The sequence below is a fragment of the Chiloscyllium plagiosum genome, unplaced genomic scaffold (genome assembly GCF_037043375.1).
Source record: "Chiloscyllium plagiosum isolate Xiang-an unplaced genomic scaffold, Cpla_swu_hap1 HiC_scaffold_17, whole genome shotgun sequence".
NCBI lineage: Eukaryota > Metazoa > Chordata > Chondrichthyes > Orectolobiformes > Hemiscylliidae > Chiloscyllium > Chiloscyllium plagiosum.
Window position 1 is genome coordinate 24,929,425 of NW_028270155.1, and position 20,111 is coordinate 24,949,535.

General features: G+C 40.3%; 1 protein-coding gene across 1 annotated transcript in view; it reads right to left on the reverse strand.

Annotated features, from left to right (window-relative positions):
* The window catches only part of cdh13 (cadherin 13, H-cadherin (heart)), a 1,096,178-nt gene extending 1,076,488 nt beyond the window's left edge, over positions 1 to 19,690 (reverse strand). Inside the window, exon 1 of the mRNA XM_043706651.2 lies at positions 19,539 to 19,690. Coding sequence (XP_043562586.2) covers positions 19,539 to 19,583 — 45 coding nt within the window. The 5' untranslated portion in view covers positions 19,584 to 19,690. The remainder of the gene's footprint in view (positions 1 to 19,538) is intronic.
* Between the last annotated feature and the right edge of the window lie 421 nt (positions 19,691 to 20,111).

Below are 20,111 nucleotides of genomic sequence, written 5' to 3' on the forward strand. Positions count from 1 at the left end.
CACTTTTGCAAGCATCTTCCCCACCCCCAACCCAAGTACAATCTTTCCCAGGTGCATTGTTGAGGACACTAATCTGAAGTATTCCTAATGCCAGATTACTGCAATACTATTTGGCACTCCACCTGCCAATCTCTACATTAGAGATTTAAACACAGGAGCAGAAATTGGGCCATTCAAAGCCATCACGTCTGCTCCACCATTCAATCATAGCTGATAAGTTTCTCAACCCCATTGTCCAACTTCTCCCCTTGATACTCAAGAACATATCGATCTCAGTCATAAATATACTCAATGACCTGGCCTCCACAGCATTCTGTAGCAATGATTCATATTCTGTAGCAGTGATTCCATAGATTCACCACTTACCAGTTGAAGTTTCTCCTTATCTCCATTCTAAAAAGTCTTCCCTTTACTCTAAGGCTGTGCCCTCAGGTCTAGTTTCTCCTACCAATGGAAACATTTTCCCAACATCCACTCTGTCCAGGTCATTCAGTGTTCTGTATATTTCAATTAGATCCCCCCCTTATCCATCTAAACTCTGGGTCTGTACTCAGAGCCCTCAAACTTTCCTCCTATGTTAAGCTTTTCATTCCTGGGAACATTCTCGTGAGCTTCCTCAGAACCCACTCAAAGGTCAGTACATCCTTCCTGAGATATGGGGCCTAAAACAGCACACAATACTTCAAATGTGGTCTGACCAGAACCTTAAAGAGCCTCAGATGTACATCCCTGTTTTTATAGTCAATTCCTGTCAAAATAAATGCCATCATTGCATTTGTCTTCCAAACTACTGACTCAGCCTGCAAGTTTACCTTGAGAAAATCCTGGACTAGAACTCCCAAGTCTCTTTGCACTTCAGACTTCTGAATTTTCTCCCCATTTAGAAAATAGTCTATGCCTCAATTCTTCCGACCAAAGTGCATGACTTCACATTTTCCCATGTTGTACGCCATCTGCCACTTTGCACACTAACATGTCCAAATTCTTCTGCAGCTTCCCCACCTCCTCAATGCTAACTGTCCTTCTGCTATCTTTGTATCATCTGTAAACTTAGCCAGAATGCCCTCAATTCCTTCATCTAGATCGTTAATGTATAAAGTGAAAAATTGTGGTCCTAACACTAAGCCTTGTGGAATACCACTTGTCACCAGCTGCCAAACTGAGAAGGACCCTGTTGTTTTCTATCAAACAGCTAAGTTTCTATCCATGCTTCTATCTATTAGCTCCCATTTGAAGTCAATGGAGGTACAATGATGAAGGTTCACAACAGTACTTTTTGTTACGGTGAGAAAATTTGAGATTTAAAATGGATAGAACAACTTATAACCATGTCACCACTCTCTTGCAATATAGAAATTCAAATCAAGTTCATAGTTTTAAGTCCAGTTTCTGAGGTGAACAGTTCATTCCTTATGATGTGGAATTTGCCACCAGAAAAATAATTTATGTTATCCAGTTATGGATATTTCAACCCCAGTAACAAAATATACTAGGCATGGATAAATTATCTTGAAGATTCTGACAAAACAATTATAAACAGCAATTAAATTAACAGATACACAAGTTTTTGGTCTAGTGTTAAGCTATTCAGCTAAAACGTGCAGCATGGTTTCAATAATATGCTGTGCTTCATGTAATCTCAAATAATATGCCATTGAAGGCCTTTATACTTTCAGATCATATGCTACAGATATGCTATCACAACCATTTCTTAACTGGTATATTTTGTCTCTTGAAAGAAAAAGGTATGCTGACACTGGCCATGATACATAGCAGAACACTTTGGAAACACTGATGGGAAAGAGAGAAAGAAAAAAAGGGACTGCTACATACATTCCCCTGACATGGGGAGACAGATAGAAACAAGCTCTTTCTGGCTTCTTTCAGATAATGACAGAGCAAGAGACAGAAGAAAATAAGTTATGAGTGGTTTAATATAAATGAGACAACAAGTTCAAGAAACAAGAGGCTACGGGTTTTCAGGAACCAGAGTCAGAAATAATATTATCCATTTGTTTAATTGTACTGTTACAATCCTCAATTTGTCCTGCACCATCATATCATTTAATGGTTCGTGCCTTCCACACGAACACAGACACTGTCTTGTATTCCTCTCCAACCACAACCAGCACCCTTCCTTCCCCTTTCCCTGCAGTATTCGTTCTCTAACTTCAGCCAGTTCTGATAAAAAAAAGGTCACCAAACTGACATAACAGTCATTCCACATTTGCTGTCTGAACCACTGAGAATTTCCAATATTTCCTCTTTGTTTCAATATTCCAATATCTGCACTATTTGCTTTTGCATATTTAAAAAAAAGTGCTCTTTTCCAGTCAGATATTATGTGCCCAACAAAAGCAACAAATGCTATAACCTAAATACTTACCTATTTTGCCTTACATTTTCACTGATTTTCATGGACTGTCAAGCATGCAGGCTTTGAAACACACTACATTTTTCATTACAGTTCAAAATCAGGAAAAATTTGAAACATTGCATAATGAGGCATTTTCCATTTAGGGAGAAATTCTAACAGTCAATGTACTATTAAGATTAGACCTGATCTCTTATTTACCAAACCTACAGTCACAGCTGTTGTTCTTCAACCAGTAAGTGTTAGATTTCAATTAAGCATCACCGACATTTGTAAATGAGATATTGAGAAGAGGGGACAAGCCAGATGTAGTTCAATAGTTCACCAATTTGAAAGCCTTGATTAAAAGTGTCAATGTTTAATGGCTTCATCAACTTTTCAGTAAAATTTAAATTTACTTGAATCTGCTAAGTCATAAATAATGAGAGACCATGTCAAATACAAATGTGTTCATTGTAATAATTCTTATTACAAAGTTTCAATCTAATATATTCCATTTCAGATACTTAAATCGAAGGCACAGTTATAGAGTCAGAGTCAGAGTCATAGAGATGTACAGCATGGAAACAGACCCGTCGGTCCAACCTGTCCATGCCGACCAGATGTCCCAACCCAATCTAGTCCCATTTGCCAGCACCCAGCCCATATCCCTCCAAACCCTTCCTATTCATATACCCATCTAAATGCCTCTTAAATGTTGCAATTGTACCAGCCTCCACCACATCGTCTGGCAGCTCATTCCATAGCCGTACCACCCTCTGTGTGAGTTGTGTAGAAAGCAAACTTAAATTAGCTACTCAAATGAAGTACAAAGTGCAACTAACAACCTCTTTGAAGATACTAGATATATTAAAATAGGCAGCTAATTTTTGAAATGAGAATATCAAGTAATATTTATATTCTCAACTTGCTAAACAATACAACCAAAGCAAACTATGTTATATACAGATTTAGATTTACTTCCTCAAAAATAAGGTAAGGAAATTCAGCATGCCCACAATGACACTTATCAATTTTTATAGATGCACCATAGGAAGCACTCTATCTGGAAGCACAACAGTTTGGTATAGTGACTGCTCTCCAAGACCAAAAGAAATGACACAGTTGAGAGTGCAGCTCAGTCCATCACAAAACCAGCCTTCCTTAGATTGATTTGATTTGCTGTACATGTGAAAAGCTTTGTTTTGTGGACAGTACATAACAAACAAGGACATACAGATCATAGGGTGCATCAACAGACCAAGGCATACAGGTTTACAGCTACACAGCACGTGCACGAGATCAACATTATTTGAAGTTAGAGAGGTCCAATCAGCAGTTTAATAACAGCAGGAAAGAAGCTGTTCTTGAACCTGTTGGTGAATGTGTTCAAGCTTCCGAATCTTTTGCCTGACTGAAGAGGTTGTAGGAGAGCAATAACGGCATGGGATGGGTCTTTGATGGTGTTGGCAGTCTTTGTGTAGCAATGAGAGGTGTAAATGGAGTCCATGGATGGAACATTGGTTTCCAAGATGGTCTGGGCTGTGCACACAGCCTTCTGTAGTTTTCTCCAGTTCTGAGAAGAGCAGTTGCCGGACCAAACTGCGATGCACCCATATGGCATGCTTTCTGTGATGAATCTGTCAAAGTCAGTGAGGGTCATTACGGACATGCCAAATTTCCTGAGCTGCCCAAAGAAGAGACAGTATTGGTGTGCCTTCCATCAATGTTGGAAGTCCAGAATAGGTTGTCGGTTATCGTCACTTCAAGGAACTTGATGGTCTCAACTTCCACTCCATTCATGTAGACGGGGTGTATCCTCCACCTTTCTTCCTGAAGTCAAGGATTAGTTCTTTGTTTTGGCTGACATTGAGAGAGGGGTTGATATCAATGCACCAGGACATCCTTTCTGTATTCTGAATTATTATTGTTCATTATCAGTCCTACCATGGTGGCGTCATCATCAAATTTACAAATGGCATTCTTTCAGAATTTAGCTACACAGTCATGAGTGTACAGGGATTACAGTAGGAAGCAGAGAACGCATCCTTGGGGGTGTTCCTGTATTGAGGGTTATTGCAAAGGAGTTGCAGTTTTCTATCTTCCCTGATTAGATTGGATTAGATTACTTACAGTGTGGAAACAGGCCCTTCGGCCCAACAAGTCCACACCGACCTGCCGAAGCGCAACCCACCCATACCAATTCCCCTACATTTATCCTTTCACCTAACACTGCGGGCAATTTAGCATGGCCAATTCACGTAACCTGCACATTTTTGGACTGTGGTAGGAAACCAGGGCTCCCGGAGGAAATCCACGCAGACACGGGGAGAATGTGCAAACTCCACACAGTCAGTTGTGGTCTGTGGGTCAGGACGCTAAGGATCCAATTGTCTATATTTCCCACTACCTTGGGAAAGCAGCCAAAATAATCAAAGAGTCTAGATTAGAGTGGTGCTGGAAAAGCACAGCAGGTCAGGCAGCATCCGAGGAGCAGGAAAAATCGACATTTCGGGCAAAGGCCCTTCATCAGGAATAGAGCTCTATTCCTAATGAAGGGCTTTTGCCCGAAACGTCGATTTTTCCTGCTCCTCGGATGCTGCCTGACCTGCTGTGCTTTTCCAGCACCACTCTAATCTAGACTCTGGTTTCCAGCATCTGCAGTCCTTGTTTTTAGCAAAATAATCAAAGACCCCTCCCACTCTGGTTATACTCTCTTCCATCAGGCAAAAACTTTTGAAAACAGATTTAAGAACAGCTTCTACCCTACTGATATCAGACTTGTGAATGAACCTCTCATATTGGAGTTGCTCTGTGTATCTTCTCTGTAGCTGTAACACTATATTCTGCTTTCTGTTCTATCAGAGTCGAAAAGTATGGCGCTGGAATTCCTGATGAAGAGCTTATGCTCAAAAACATCGACTTTCCTGCTCCTCAGATGCTTGCCTGACCTGCTGTGCTTTACCAGTGCCGCACGTTTTGACTCAGATCTCCAGCATCTCCAGCCCTCATTATCTCCTAGTCTCTATTCTGTTACCCTGTTGTACTTACACAGGCATGATTTGTCTTGTAAGTACGCAAATCCATACTTTTCACTGTATCTCGGTATACAGAGTCATTGAGATGTACAGCACAGAAACAGACCCTTTGGTCCAACTTGTCCATGCTGACCAGGTATCCCAACCCACACTAGTCCCACCTGCCAGCACCCAGCCCATATTGCTCCAAACCCTTCCTATTCATATACCCATCAAGATATCTTTTAAATATTGCAATCGTACTAACCTCCACCACTTCCTCTGGCAGCTCATTCCATACCTGTACCACCCTCTGTGTGAAAAAATTGCCCCTTAGGTCTCTTTTATGTATTTCCCCTCTCACCCTAAATCTATGCCCTCTAGTTCTGGACTCCCCCACACCATAGAAAAGACCTTGTCTATTCACCCTATCCATGACCATAAATCTCTATAAGGTCACCCCTCAGCCTGCGACGTTCCAGGGAAAACAGCCCCAGCCTATTCAGCCTCTCCCTACAGCTCAAATCCTCCAACCCTGGCAATGTCCTAGTAAACCTTTTCTGAACCCTTTCAAGTTTCACAACACCTTAAATCTTTTTTTAAAAAACAGTACCATCCATGGGATGAAGGTGTGTCACTGTCAAGAACATTTATTGCTCATTCCAATTTCCCTGAAGTCACATACCCAGAATGTTTTTTTTTAATCAGGTAATTGAATTAGATGACAGATACAGATTATGCAAGATTAGCATCAGAAGTGATTGTCCCAGAGAGAGAGTTGTACTGACTATTGCTGCTATCATCAGAGTCTGTTTCAAAGTAAAAGCATATATAACAAAGTGAAAAAAGGACTTCTGACTCTCATAGGTTTCTTCAGACACTGGTCACCATTTAGATAAAGCTAGAATCCAGAAGTAGAATGAGCACCTCAGAGAGAAGTGAGGCAGATAGGAAAAATAATAGAAGATAGCACAGCTGTTACTTTTGATGCAAGTGAAAGGGGTCTCACGCAGGTGAGTAGGCAGCATAGAGGGCATACAGGCTTAGTGGTGTCAGATGTTGGGGTGGGTAAGATGTTGCAGTCAATAGTGGGAGTTGAGTACAGAAGTATGGATAGTGTGACAGAGTGGGACAGAAGGAGGTACTTACGTTGGTAGAGTGGAGAATGACATTAATCTTCTTCCTATAGTGCTGGGCATTTCTTCAGATGACAGACTGAACTGGCCTGGATTGAAACTTCAGACCAGGCTAGTATGTTCTGGTATCATAGGCTCCAATCTTGGTTCAAGAAGATTGGAAAGTCCCTCCTCTGCACCACCCCATCCAGCAGGACTCTCAGGACAGCACCTGCAAAAGCAGACCACCAAATTTCCCCGTGTGCCATATTCAAGGCAACTGTCAGGAAGCATGCAGGACAGCTGCAGACCAACTTGTCAGGGTGTACAGCAGGCTTTTAAAGGTAGTGTAGGTGAAAAGGTTGCTGGTCTTTTGCCAGATATCCAGTGATTGGCAAGTTATTAGTGGAGCAGTGCATAGTAAGATGGAGGATAGAAATCAGAACTGAGTGCTGTCATAGAGACTGGGTAGGGAGTTAATAAGGTGTGTTTAGTATGAAATATCCCTGGGCCTTGTAGGGAGAACCCCTCCCAAAAACCCAACAACTCACACTTAGCCAAGAAAAACACAAGATTCAACCCCTTTTCAATATTACTAACATGGCTCAGACAAACATCGAAAGTCTGAAGGCAGTCCTTAGACAAACTCTGTTTGGGATGGTCAGGAGAAACAAAAAAAGAATTGTTAAAAACCACAAGTAGTGAGTTGGACTTTCACCAGCTCTGGGATGATGACAGGAAGACAGTACCAACCACCTCAGACTCATTGACGATCCAATCAGTTTGATTGAAGACCAGCATCCTCAATCCACTGTGATAAGACAACCAGAGAAAGCTGCATAAGCAGGTTAAAAGGGTCTTAGGAAATTAGTTTTATAATATTATGACAAAATTGTGATTTGTGAAGTGATAGTGGTATATCTGATGTCACAGTACATCAGTAGTCTTGTGCTTGACTCTAAGACAGCAGCAACAATCCAGATCAGAGGACCTACCTCAGTACAGTGTGCAGAAACCTACCAGAATCACATCTACTCACTCAGTTACCAGAAGTAGTAGCAGAGAAACAAATAATACATTTATATTCTTAAAGCTCCAATCGCAAAAAATCCACAAGGCACTTCGCATGGGATGGATTGCATAATACAGTCCCTGTTATGGACAAAGCACTGCAGCCATTTTATGCACAGAATGATCACACAAAGAGCAATGAGTTTAAAAATGGTTCAATGCTATTGGTCAAGGGAGGAACTTGGGTCAGGACAGAGAGCTTCCTACTTCTCTTGGAAAAAATGCTCCAGAATAAAAGTTCTGGCAAAGTCAATACCAACCTTGAGTTAAGATAGCTCTGACAATACAGCATTGTGTGCACTGTAATGTCATCCTTGATTTTGTGTTAAAATGTCAATGGAATTGTTTTTTGGGGATGTAGTCAATACATGTTCTTGAATCTTGGAAGAAAGAGCTTCATGTGAGGAAGGCCAATGTATAGAGTTTTGTCACCTAGCTAACTTGGTCTCAACAATATCAAGGCTAGCCAGGGGTTGTCATCATCTGCAAAGGAGTTTGAGAAAACAGCAAAAGTAAAAGCAAGACCAGCCAGCACAATGAGACTAGACAGGGAAATGCAATACTGTACTAATTGGCTGAGAAATATGATATTATGGAGAAGGAAACCAATTGGCAAATGAGTTATGCTACATTAATGTTGTTAATTTGAAGGGTTTTCTAAGGTAATTTGTCCTTATTAAAATGGATAATGCCTGCATTCAAGAATAAAAACACATTTTAACTTAAGTAGTCACAGAAGAAAAGGAATCCCAGACATGTTTTGTACAGTAGAAATGCTGAGTAAACGAGCCTTCCCTTTCCCGCAGTATGCTGTAACCGGAACAAATAGACACTCCTAGCCGAGGCATCTTGCTAGCCTTTTGAAAGGTGCCATGAAACACCAAGAACATATAAATAACTTGAAAACTGAAAGTACAGTTTGCAAATAGAATATGGACATCATGGAAAATGATTGTTAAGTTGGAAGAAAATTAGCTCGTAAAGGGGACAATTTCTAAAATGCACAGAATGGCATTGGCTGGACTATCCGTTCCTTCTGACTTGAAGAGTAAAATGAGGATGCAGAAAGCTTGCTTGTCTTGAATGGAAATTGGGGGTGGAGTAGGGGGGAAGATTCTGATCAAAACTAATATTAATTCTAGTATTATAAGCAACAATTGAAAAAATCCTATCGTATTAAATCAATAATAATAGACATAAAGTTTGCTTGATACCAAAACTTGAATCCATTAAGATCTGGATCAATACAGAATAAAATTTCACTGGTCATCTTTTGTTGCTTCAAGTTGCATTGTACCCCCTCACGACCACAGCTATAAAAAAAAATCAAAGAAATTTAGTGCACCAGTAATATTGAAATAGGAAACGAAAAAAGGTTTGGGTTTTAAAATTCCAAATGTCAATCAGAGTTCTAAAGCACGGAGACAGGCCCTTTGGCCCAAACTGATCCACGCTGACCAAAATTTCCATTCATGCTAACCTCATTTCCCTGCATTTGGCCCATAACTTGCTAAACCTTTCCTATCCCTGCAATTGTCCAAATGCCTTTTGAATGTTGTTAATGTACGTGCCTCAACCACTTCCATTGGCTGATGATTCCATATGCATACCACCCTCTGTGTAAAAAAGGTTGCCTCTCAGGTTCTCTTTTATTCTTTCCTCTCTCACCTTAAACTGATGCCCTCTCGTCCTCAATTCCCTAACCCTGGGAAAAAGACTGACAGCACTCACCATATCTATGCCATTCCTGATCTTACAGACTTATATAGGATCCCCCCTCGGTCTCCTTTGTCTAAAGAAAAAAGTCCTAGGTTCTCCAATCTCTCCAACCTCAGACAATTGAGTCTCAGCAATATCCTTCTAAGATTTCTCCTGAACTCTTTCCAGTGATATTACTTATGTAGAAAATATTGAGGGGAAAAGCTCCACAATTTTATTTTGAACAGCAATTCTGATTTTTGTACATTATATTTCTAGTCATTTGCAATAGTAGGATGTCATTTGAAATGGTGCAAATTTTTATATTTGCCATATATAACTCAATTTGTTGCTATCTTTTGAATTTAATAGTAAAGGTGAAAACAGTTGGCTAAGCAGATCCAAATCTTAAACATTGAAGTAACTTACTTGCTTGGCTTACGATTGATGACTGGAATTAAAATGTCTTAGCACATTATGCACATTTACAAATATTAAAAATTGGAGCAGCAAGTAACACTTTGTATTGAATATGCTGCAAGAAAAAATCTCAATTGGAAATGGTGGAAATTCTGAGCATTTAATTGAAGGACAAAATCTTTAAGGTGGTAGTCTTTTGAGAGTCAAATGTTCTAGTATATTGCCACTCATCGTACAAAAGTGAACATGACCAAGTCAGGTATGCAGCCATCAGCCAAGTAATTTTCTGAACAAAGATCACTGGAGCAGAAGACAAACTGTAAAATGCCCAAAGCATGTTTGAAAATACGACATAGAGGCCTTCGACATTGTCATTACTTACTGATCTTCAGCGTGATTATCAGAGCAAACTGCCAATGTCACTTCTGGGCGAGCATGTGCCCAACATGATCATAGTGATGGTGGCCTTGGCAACGACAAATGCCAACACCAGAACTACAACCCACAATGATCGTAGATTAGCCATACCAATATGAATTATCTCCATCTCCAGATGACCACCACTAGCACTCATTACCATAGTTATCCAGCTGAATCATTTGTGATGTTTTCAGTAGATTCACTGCCACTTATTATTCTTGCTGGTATAAAGGAAGGGTTTGGAGGGATATGGGCCGGATGCTGGCAGCTGGGACTAGATTGAGTTGGGATATCTGGTCGGCATGGACAAGTTGGACCAAAGGGTCTGTTTCTGTGCTGCAAGCTACTCATGAAGTATGCCCTCATAGAGGTGTTCAGGTGGATGATTGACTCATTCTTGATGACAGTGAAACTTAATAATAGCTAGTTGCATTATACATGATTTAATATTCTGTTGTGAGATATCAGGCTCAGCTTAAAGATTGCAATATTACTACTAAATCAAAGCATAGCTAACACACTCACACAGAACCAGAACTGGTTCAGACAATGGTTAGATCCTCAGGAACTATCTTTGATATCTTAAATGGCACTGCATACCTCACGATGCCAGTTAACTCTTTCAGGTGCTAACTGGGTCAAAACAATAACACATCATATGCAGTACTTGTGGCAAAACCTACCTTTTACACATTAGCCTCTTCAGCCATAGGCAAAGTACACCATACAAAGCTATTCTATCTCCAAAAATTTGGATTTGCAATATGTCCAATATCTTACACTGATGGAAAAATACTGACAACATATCCCTTGCTTAAGAATTACAGAAATGACTATTACAGTGAACATAATTTGTGTGCTCCTTTGTAACTGTCAAAGTTGGTGCCCTTAATGGTTGACATTCAAATTCAACCCATCATAAGTAGGGCTGCATGTTATTAATTCTCAACCAGTCCAATAGGTGGTGCTCCTACCTCAGGGTACACTTGGTACTTCAACTCACCCTACAGTTGAGTGACTCTACTGAATGACTTTGGTAACTGAACTCATGTTGAAACCTGATCTCATCGGTTTGCTTTTCAGATGGCAGAAAGTCTGCCTGTAGATTAGTGACATTGCAGAGATTGAAGAACAACAAAAAAAGGTAAGTCATCAAAAGAGACAAATTATTTGTTACACAGCACATTAAATCTTACATCATACCAGTGTTAAAAAAATCTCATGTGGCTAGTCATTAGTCACCTAGATATATAATGGATTATTATTCAGCAACTCTAGCAACTGCATCCCTATCGCTCACAGAATTAAACTCAGGGGACTGGTAAATTTAAAAATTGCTTGTTTCAAGTGAGTTAAAAGTATTAAAAATTACTTTTAATGGCTGTAATGAACCTCATCAACAGTCTAATGAGCTACTTAATATTTAAATGAAATAGGCCATCTATTTGAAAGGATAATGCCTATAATAAAAGCTCTCAGTACAAGCAAAATGAAATGTTGCTTAACAAAATCTGATACTTATTCAGATAAATTAATAGCATGGAAAGTTGCATATTTGCACTTTAAAGACTATTTTCTGGAAAAAAATTGAAACATATTAAACTATTTCCTACTGTATATATTCAATGCAAATGATTAAAGAGATAACAGAAATTGATGGATAAGGCAAGTTCACATTGTCCACAAAATCTTAGGATTTGGACTGACAGCTTGAAGAAGATTAAAATTTGGCATGAAATGTTTGTCTGGAGAAATATTAAATGCTCTCATTCTAGAAAACAAATTCCAATGGTTATAGGGTTACCACCAGCAACTCACAAGGTCCATCATTTCCTCAATGGGCATTAGAGATGAGCAATGAGTCATTGTAGCAAGAGAAACACTTACAGCCTGAGAACAACTTTGTACTCCAAGAGACAAGACCAAGTGTTGCTGACAATACTTTGTGTAATAATAGCAAAATATTTTAAAATTCAGAGGATATGGGCTTCAATAGCTCGATCATGATTTATTGCTGATCTCTAATTGCCCTCAACAAGCTGGTGGTGAGTTGCTTCCTTGAACCCTTGCAGCAGTTTGGTGAATATAAACCACAGTGCTGTTAGGGAGGGAGCTCCTGGATTTTTGACCCAACAGTGAAGGAACTGCAATACATTTCCAAGAATGGTGTGGGGCTTGGCAGTAAACATGTATGTGATAGCGTTTCTATGTAGCTGCTGTCTTTGTAGACAGTAATGGTCATAGGTTTGGAAAGTTGTGGGTCTAAAAAGAGCCTTGATGAATTTGTGAAATGCATCCAGTGCCACTGTGTTGTGGTAGAGGAAACGAATGTTTGTGGATTTGTTGCCAAATAAACAGGCTTGTTGCCTTGTTCTGAATGGTGTCAGGTTTCTCAAGTGTTTTCGGAATTGCATTTATCCTGACAGGTGCAGAGTAGTCAATCATACTCAGATTTTGGGGAGCAGTTGGGAGACAAGTGACTCATTGCAGAATGCCCAAGCTGACCCTCTGTTGGTGCCATAGTATTTACTTGGCTAGTCCATATCATTATCTGGTCAACAGTAAATGCTAGGATGTTCAAAGTGGGTGAGTTCAACCATGCCAATGCTAGTGAATGTAAAAGTTTCGTCTGTCTTGTTCGAGGTGGTTATTACCTGACATGACTGTTAATTGAGAGATTGAGATCAAGACTCTCTGTTGATAGAACAGAGGTCTTAAGTTGCATGTTACATCATTACTTGATGCTAATACTGAACAATGAAAATGTATTTTCATTTGCTGGCATTGTGCACACATTTCTCTGTTTAATAAATTGATACAATTTATCTAAGTCACAGAAAAAAATCATAGAAAATCTGTGAAATCTGAGCTAAAATTTATGAAGAGGGTGTAGTTGCTAAAATTTATATTTTACATTTCTCAGTGATGCTTCCAAATAATTTAGTATGTTCAGTTGCTAAACTAAGTTAATTATATAAACCCCCCAGGGAAAGATATCATGGTTTTTAATACAGTAAACCCCAAAGTAGAAATTAAATCTTGTCAACAAACTATTCATAGACATTATTACAAATGCAACACTTTTAAGGCAGTGTGTGTTTTATACTGTTGCCTTTAATTTTAGGTGCAACAGAATAGCTTGGACAAGCCTGAATGGAAATCAGTATAAAAGAAAGTGTACCAGTCCAAAACTTACAGAAAATCAAGTGCCAGTTTTCATAACTTGACAAATTCTCACACAAAACCAATAGAGACAGAACACAGCTGCTGCGCGAAAAGACTTGTTGGTGATCGAGTAGGAGGCTAAGGAGACGCCATTTTCTGTTCAAATTAATTGGACTTGGAGGATTCGTAAGTCACCAGAGTGGACCTTGTGGCTGGAATTTAGTTCAAGGACTTTTTTTAAAAAGGTAGCAGAGACTTTCCAAAGACAATTGGAGACTCCCGTTCATGTAGCAGGGACAAGTGATTAGGCATGCAATCCTGGCATGAGCAGAAATATTACTGAGGAAGATTGAAGCCATTATTTGGAGTGAGGACCAAAACAAAGTGTCCTAACTAATGACACCCTCTCATTAAGAAATATATTTAGCTGTTCCATTCACAACCTGGTCACATGATCCATAGATGAGCTTCCAACTTGATATTCATGTCATCATTGAACTTTCCTTGTCTACCTTCGCCCTGCTCTCCAATCACCTGTTGCTGAAACCTTTATTCTTGCCTTCGTTACCTCTAAACTTGAATATTTCAGTGCACTCTTGGTTACTTCCCCATTTTAAACTTTGGTTCATTCCTAATCCTATTGCCCATGTGTTTAACTTGAAGCACTTCACATTACCTGATCACTTGTGCACAATTACCTTTATTTGCTCTTGGTAAATAAGCGTTTTATCCTCAATTCACATCTTCATTTCCAAATCCCTGTGGTTTCTGTCCTCCCCATCTCCTACAATCCTAAAACCTTCCAATATCTTGCCATTTGTGCTCTCCTTATTATAAAGGTCACTTCTTCTGAAAACACCTCCCTACATCCCCTTTAAGTCATTCTAATACATATATTTTACCAAGCTTTTATTCATCTGTGTCATATTTAGCTTCATGATGTTCTTTTGAAAGCATCTTGGGCCATTTCATTGTGGTAAAGACAATATGTGGAGATTTTGGTTATAAATTATCTTGCTTTTCCAATTTCAGCAATAATCTTGTGACAGTTCTGTCCAGAAGCATAGTTAAAGAAACAATCCCAATCTAATCTATTTCAATGAGCTAATCATGATTACTAAAAGAGGTGAATCATGATTGAAACATCAATGCTATATCCTCATAAACTGTGTATCATAAGTATATTCTTCACAGTGTAATTACTTAACTACTGAAGAAAATTTCTGAAACAATTTGAAAACTCCAAAAAATTTGCATGTCATAACTTTTTTTTTAAATGGTGTCTTAATCGGGGCTAGCTGAAAACAAAATGGTGTTGTTTCCTTTCAAGTGAGGACTTTAAGACCAATTAGAATAATGCTCCATCCTTTCACTCAATGGAAGGCTCCCAAGTCAAGATATCTGGAACAGACAAGTTCATTCTTAAATGCAGACCTACAGCACATGTCTCCCTTTAATTCAGTAGTTGGCACAGAGTGAAAAATTTAAATCATGGTGATTCTGAATAAAGTTGGAAATGAAAGTATTAAAATGTACTCTTCTGACCGATTCTAAAAGAATGAGAGGGCCCTTATCTGTACGTGATTAAAATTTAGTTTAAAGACTTTGTTCCAGCTTCTAAGATTTTGCATTGGTTTGACAATGTAAACAGGGTCTTATTTTGGAATTGACCATCGATTTCAGAGTTGAAAGATATCATAACCACCCAATTTTGCCATTGGTCAATATTCCCTCCTTCCTCACCAATACCCATTGACATGTTGGTCACCCTCTGGCATTTATTTGAAATCATGGTTGCACCATTGCCTCATTTGGTAAACAGAAGCATCCAAAATAATTTAAACAGGAAAATGTGATCAATATTTTACTGCCCAAAACAACTGAACTTTTTCTTCTCTTAAAAATTCAGTCAGCTTTCTTTATGCTTTGTTGGCTTCAGTTACTGAAACAGATATTGACATTTTCCAATAATATTCAGCAAAATAACTTTGGAATAAAAAAGTGATACTTTATTCAAAAACAAGTTGACATTAAGAAATTTGTCAAGAACATTGTTCAAGTTTTTTTATTTTCATTTCATTCCACACTAAAAATCCAAAAATCCAATTCAGCAGTCTGTTCCACTTCTCGCACCTCACTATCACTGTATAAAACAGACTAAGACTTACTACAATAGCTCACATGTCATTTAATTTGGTCATGCATTATATTTGTTAACTGTCATGCTAGGTCATTTCTTCTGGGTCAGTACTCAAGATTTCGCAAATACTAGTAAACCCACATTATCATTGTTTGAGGTCTCGACCAGCAGTTCTGTTGTCTTGTCATAAAAGGAAGTTTGATAATACAATAGTTTTTTCTATAAAGTATAAAAGAAAAATAAAAACTAATTAGCCCAAGACCTTTGTCTTACTCATTCATCCTAACAATGTAGGAATGGACACAATTACAACACTTGAATGGCTGGACCAATGCAATTATCGTACTCCAAAAATGCAACTCAAGTCCGTTGACTACTCTTTTCTGCTTTTTGTAGGTAAGCCAAAGCCTGGGGTCTCAGATTCTTTGTCAAGGGTGGAAACCTCCCTCCAGTGCTCTTTCATATGATTTATTAACTTGTCAACACTGTTTTTTGGATATGTTTACAGCCTCTTCTAAGTTCTATATCTGAAATACTTCCAAGCATAAATGAATCTGTCTGGTATTTCCCATAATGTGGTAATAGCACAGTTGTATGCAAGTATTAAATGAACAGAAAAATCAAGCTTAAAGTCTGACAGTTGGGGAGAAAATGGAAACTTCAGGTCTAGCCATTGGAAGTGTGTCCTGCTATCAGACTGTGAAAGCAGTTCACGTGCAAGTGGGAAAAGAATTGAAGGGCTATAGGAGTAGTGGGTAGGTGGGTAAGTGGCCAGCAAGGGCATTTGGCTTTGTTCTCCCTCCCCCAATCATTAAACTTTATTCTACTTATTTTTCTTGTGTTGAATTCAGGGGGAGAAACAACTTACACCAGAAAGAGTAGTTGCAGCATACAACTTGCTGCACATGAAGTGGTGGAGAAAGATAGCAGAATAAATTTAAGACGAAGCTAGACAATCACATGCAAAAGTAGCAAAATTGGTTGATTGAGTAGTCCAAAGAGTGGATCAGAAACACTGACAGAGCATAGGTTGTGTGTGATCTCTTTTTATACTTTGCATTCTGAGAAATTACCTGTGTCATGAGGAGTGGCAGATGGAGTTTAATTTAGACAAATATGAGATGCTGCATTTTGGAAAGGCATATCTGGGCAGGACTTGTACACTTAACGGCAAGGTCCTGGGGAGTTTTGCTGAACAAAGAAGACCTTGGAGTGAAGGTTCTAGCTCATTGAAAGTGGAGTCACAGGTAGACGGGATTGTAAAGAAAGCGTTTGGTACACTTGCCTTTATTGGTCAATGCACTGAGTATAGGAGTTGGGAGGTCATGTTGGGGCTACACAGGACATTGCAGTATTCCAAAAGTGGCCAAACCATTCAGTTCACGCCTCCCTCTATCAGAAGGATGTTGTGAAACTTGAAAGGGTTCAGAAAAGATTTACAAGGATGTTGCCAGGTTTGGAGGGTTTGAGCTATAGGGAGACGCTGAATAGGCTGAGGCATTTTTCCTTGGAGTGTTAGAGGCTGAGAGGTGACCATATGGAGGTTTATAAAATCATGAGGGGCACTGGTATGGTAAATAAACAAGGTATTTTCCCTGGGCTGGGGAGACCAGGACTAGAGGGCATAGGTTTAGGGCGAGAGGGGAAATATTTTAAAAGGGGCCTAAGGGGCAACTTTTTCACACAGAAGGTGGTGCGTGCATGGAATGAGCTGCTAGAGGAAGTAGTGGAGGCGGGTACAACTACAACTTTTAACAGGCATCTGGATGGGTATATGACTAGGAAGAGTTTATAGGGATATGGGCCAAGTGCTGGCAAATGGGACTAGATTACTTTAGGATATCTGCTCAGTCTGGATGAATTGGACTGAAGCATCTGTTTCAGTGCTGTATATCTCTACAACTCTACAACTCGATTTGCTTTCACATGGTCATTTCAAAAGTCAAAATGCTGGAAACTTTCTAAATTAAACCACGACATTGGTTCAGACAGCATACAACTCTGTGCAGAACCTCTTGACAGGAGGGAGATGCAATATGCAGTTACAGTTTTAAATTTGCATTGTAACAGAATGCTAATTGCTGTTATTTCAGGCCCTCTTTGTCAAGCGTATTGCCTTGCTTCTAAGCAATTTCCAACAGATGGTTCACAATGTCCCTTAAATCTTAACACTCAAAACTTGGTTATTTAAAAAAAACTTGGAACAACGTTGCGACATAGGAGATTCTCAAGATATTGTAAATTTGGTGCTTAGAATTTACAAGTTTGTTGTAACTACGAACGGAGTGAATATTTCAAAATGAAACAGTATTGCCGGGTTCCCTGTAGTACCTGATGAGTGTGAACTAACGCACTGGTTTACAAAAAAATGTCCCAAAATAATCTGTTGCGCCACCTTCTGATAGCAAATGGACCTGCCTTTTAACCAAGTTTTACACTCGAATGGATTATTGTTCAGCTCGGAATATTTGCAGGAGCATCTCTGAGCACTGCATTGGTTACTATGGCTTTGTGAAGTCGTATCCCTGTGGAAAGGAGGGAAGCGGACTGGAGAATCGAGAAAATGGATTTCCATTCGAGATGATCAAAAGGAGTCGCCCAAGTTCACACCCAGTTCAATAAATAAACGTTGGTCTGCTCCTCGACTTTTTCAGCAAACATGCTTTCCACCTCATCGGAAAGGGGTTGGAAAAATCGGGAGCTTACTAAAACTGCAGGAGGCGGCTTTGCAGAAGGGGAAGGGCGCTAGACCTGGCCAGGGGACCCTCATGAACGGGCTGCGGGGGGGGGGGGGGGGGGGGTGTGAGTCACAGCGTCCCAGACACACCCAGCAAAGTCAAGCAGAATTCCAGGCAGCCCGAACTGTTCTGGAAAGAGAAATGCAAGTGGTTGGAAAGGAAAGGGGGGAGGACAAGGGAGAGAGAGAGAGACAGTTAGATTTCTTGTGTCTTCTAGTTTTGGGTGAAATGGAAGATAGAAGGGCGAGAGTCTTCAGACTGAAGATTCCAACAGTTGGCATTCTGTTGAAGTACAGCTCCAAGCGAGTCAAAGTTGTAGGAAGAGGCAATTGTTGATCACGCGGTGCGGTTTGTCGAAAGGTATCCCTGAAGATCTGGGACAGTCTGAGTGTCCTCTGCTCTGGGGTAGGGTTCGGTGTTTGAATTGGTATTAAATTTGAAAAAGGGGGAATGTGGGTGTGGTATGGGGCGGGGGGGGGGGGGGAGGAGGAGGTTATCGCTTGAAAAACAAAAGAGTCAAGTGTAAAGGCGAGGCGATAACGAGTGGTCGGCGCTGACAGAGAAACCGAGTCGTGCGCTTCATTTCGCGAAAGTCACGCATTCAGTTAAACAGAGATTCAAGGCCGTGACTGTCCGTGCGCAACCTCCTGCATCCTTTATTTTCAAAACACGCGACTATACATTTGTACCAAGATTCAGCTCACTAGAGAGAAAAAAACCTACACCCCCCCTAAAACAGACTGGTTAACCCTTCGTTAACGGAGCCCCAGCCCCCAATCACCCCTTCCTCGTTAAGTATATTCCGCCACTGGGTGCCCTCACCCCCTGGGGGGGGGGGGGGAAGGGAGATGTGACCCTCACGCCAATCCTCTTATTTAAAAATATAATCCTGAAACATTCCAGTCGTGTTGACTGACAGCGACTCATGTCCAAGTGGATCCGTTACATTTCTCTCAGCGCAGTCTGATTTCATCCAGCAGGAATTTTACAGCTAAAATGGAACCAAACTTCTTTTTCTCTCTCTAATGGAGAGAGAGGAGTTGAGCCCTCCGACGCACTGAAGTTGAAATCTCAAGTGTAATTTAACTTCCACGCCAGCCCTGGAGAAAAGATGCCTGATTTTGGGGGGGGGGGGGACCATCCAGGTGAAAGGGTTAAACTCCCGGGACAGACTCTCTCAATCCTTTCGACTGGACAAACGGGAGAGAAAAAAACACGATGCTTTATCTTGAACAGGTTTCAGAATCCAGTCTAGTTCCACTGCATTGTTTAATCGTGGGCATTCCGTCTCGCGATTTAATTCCTACCTTTTTCTCTGACAGGAGTTCTTTTTTAATACATAAAAGCAAATAAAGCAGGAGCATTACGAACTGCAAAGTGGTTGGAATCGTTTTCACTTACCTGAACAAGGAGAAAGGGCAGCGTTAGTTGAATTTTGAGCTCCATGTCTGCCGCCTATAAGGTCCTGTAGGTTTCATTCATGCACTGGCTAGCACAGTGCATATTTTTATATAGAGCTGTGCTTCAGGCTGCCTTGAAACCCAGCCAACTTCTCAAATAGATCTGCAGCATCATCACTAAAGCGCTGGGCGGCTACTTCAGTCTCCAACCAATGGCTTTTCAGAGGATTCCGTGCAAAAGCAACACTAGAAGAATTTCGAGGGAGGGGAGGGAATATATTAACACACTGGCGGCGTCTCCACCTCGGACATTTATTGTGGGATGTGGAGTCCAGTCTGAAGTGCCTTTAACTTGACGCTGCTGGGGCTGCAGTGTGGGCTGACATTTGGTTAGAGACGGCTGGCTGTTCTCCCTCAGGCAAGTGTGTCACTGTGGGGGCTGAGAGTCGACCGTCACCGAGATAACCTTACCGCAGCTAGCCACTCATATGTGCAGTCGCCAGGATGGCATTAGCAAGCTGGCTGTCATTAAAAACAACTTTATCCGCCAGGTCTGCTTGGCAGAAAAACAGGA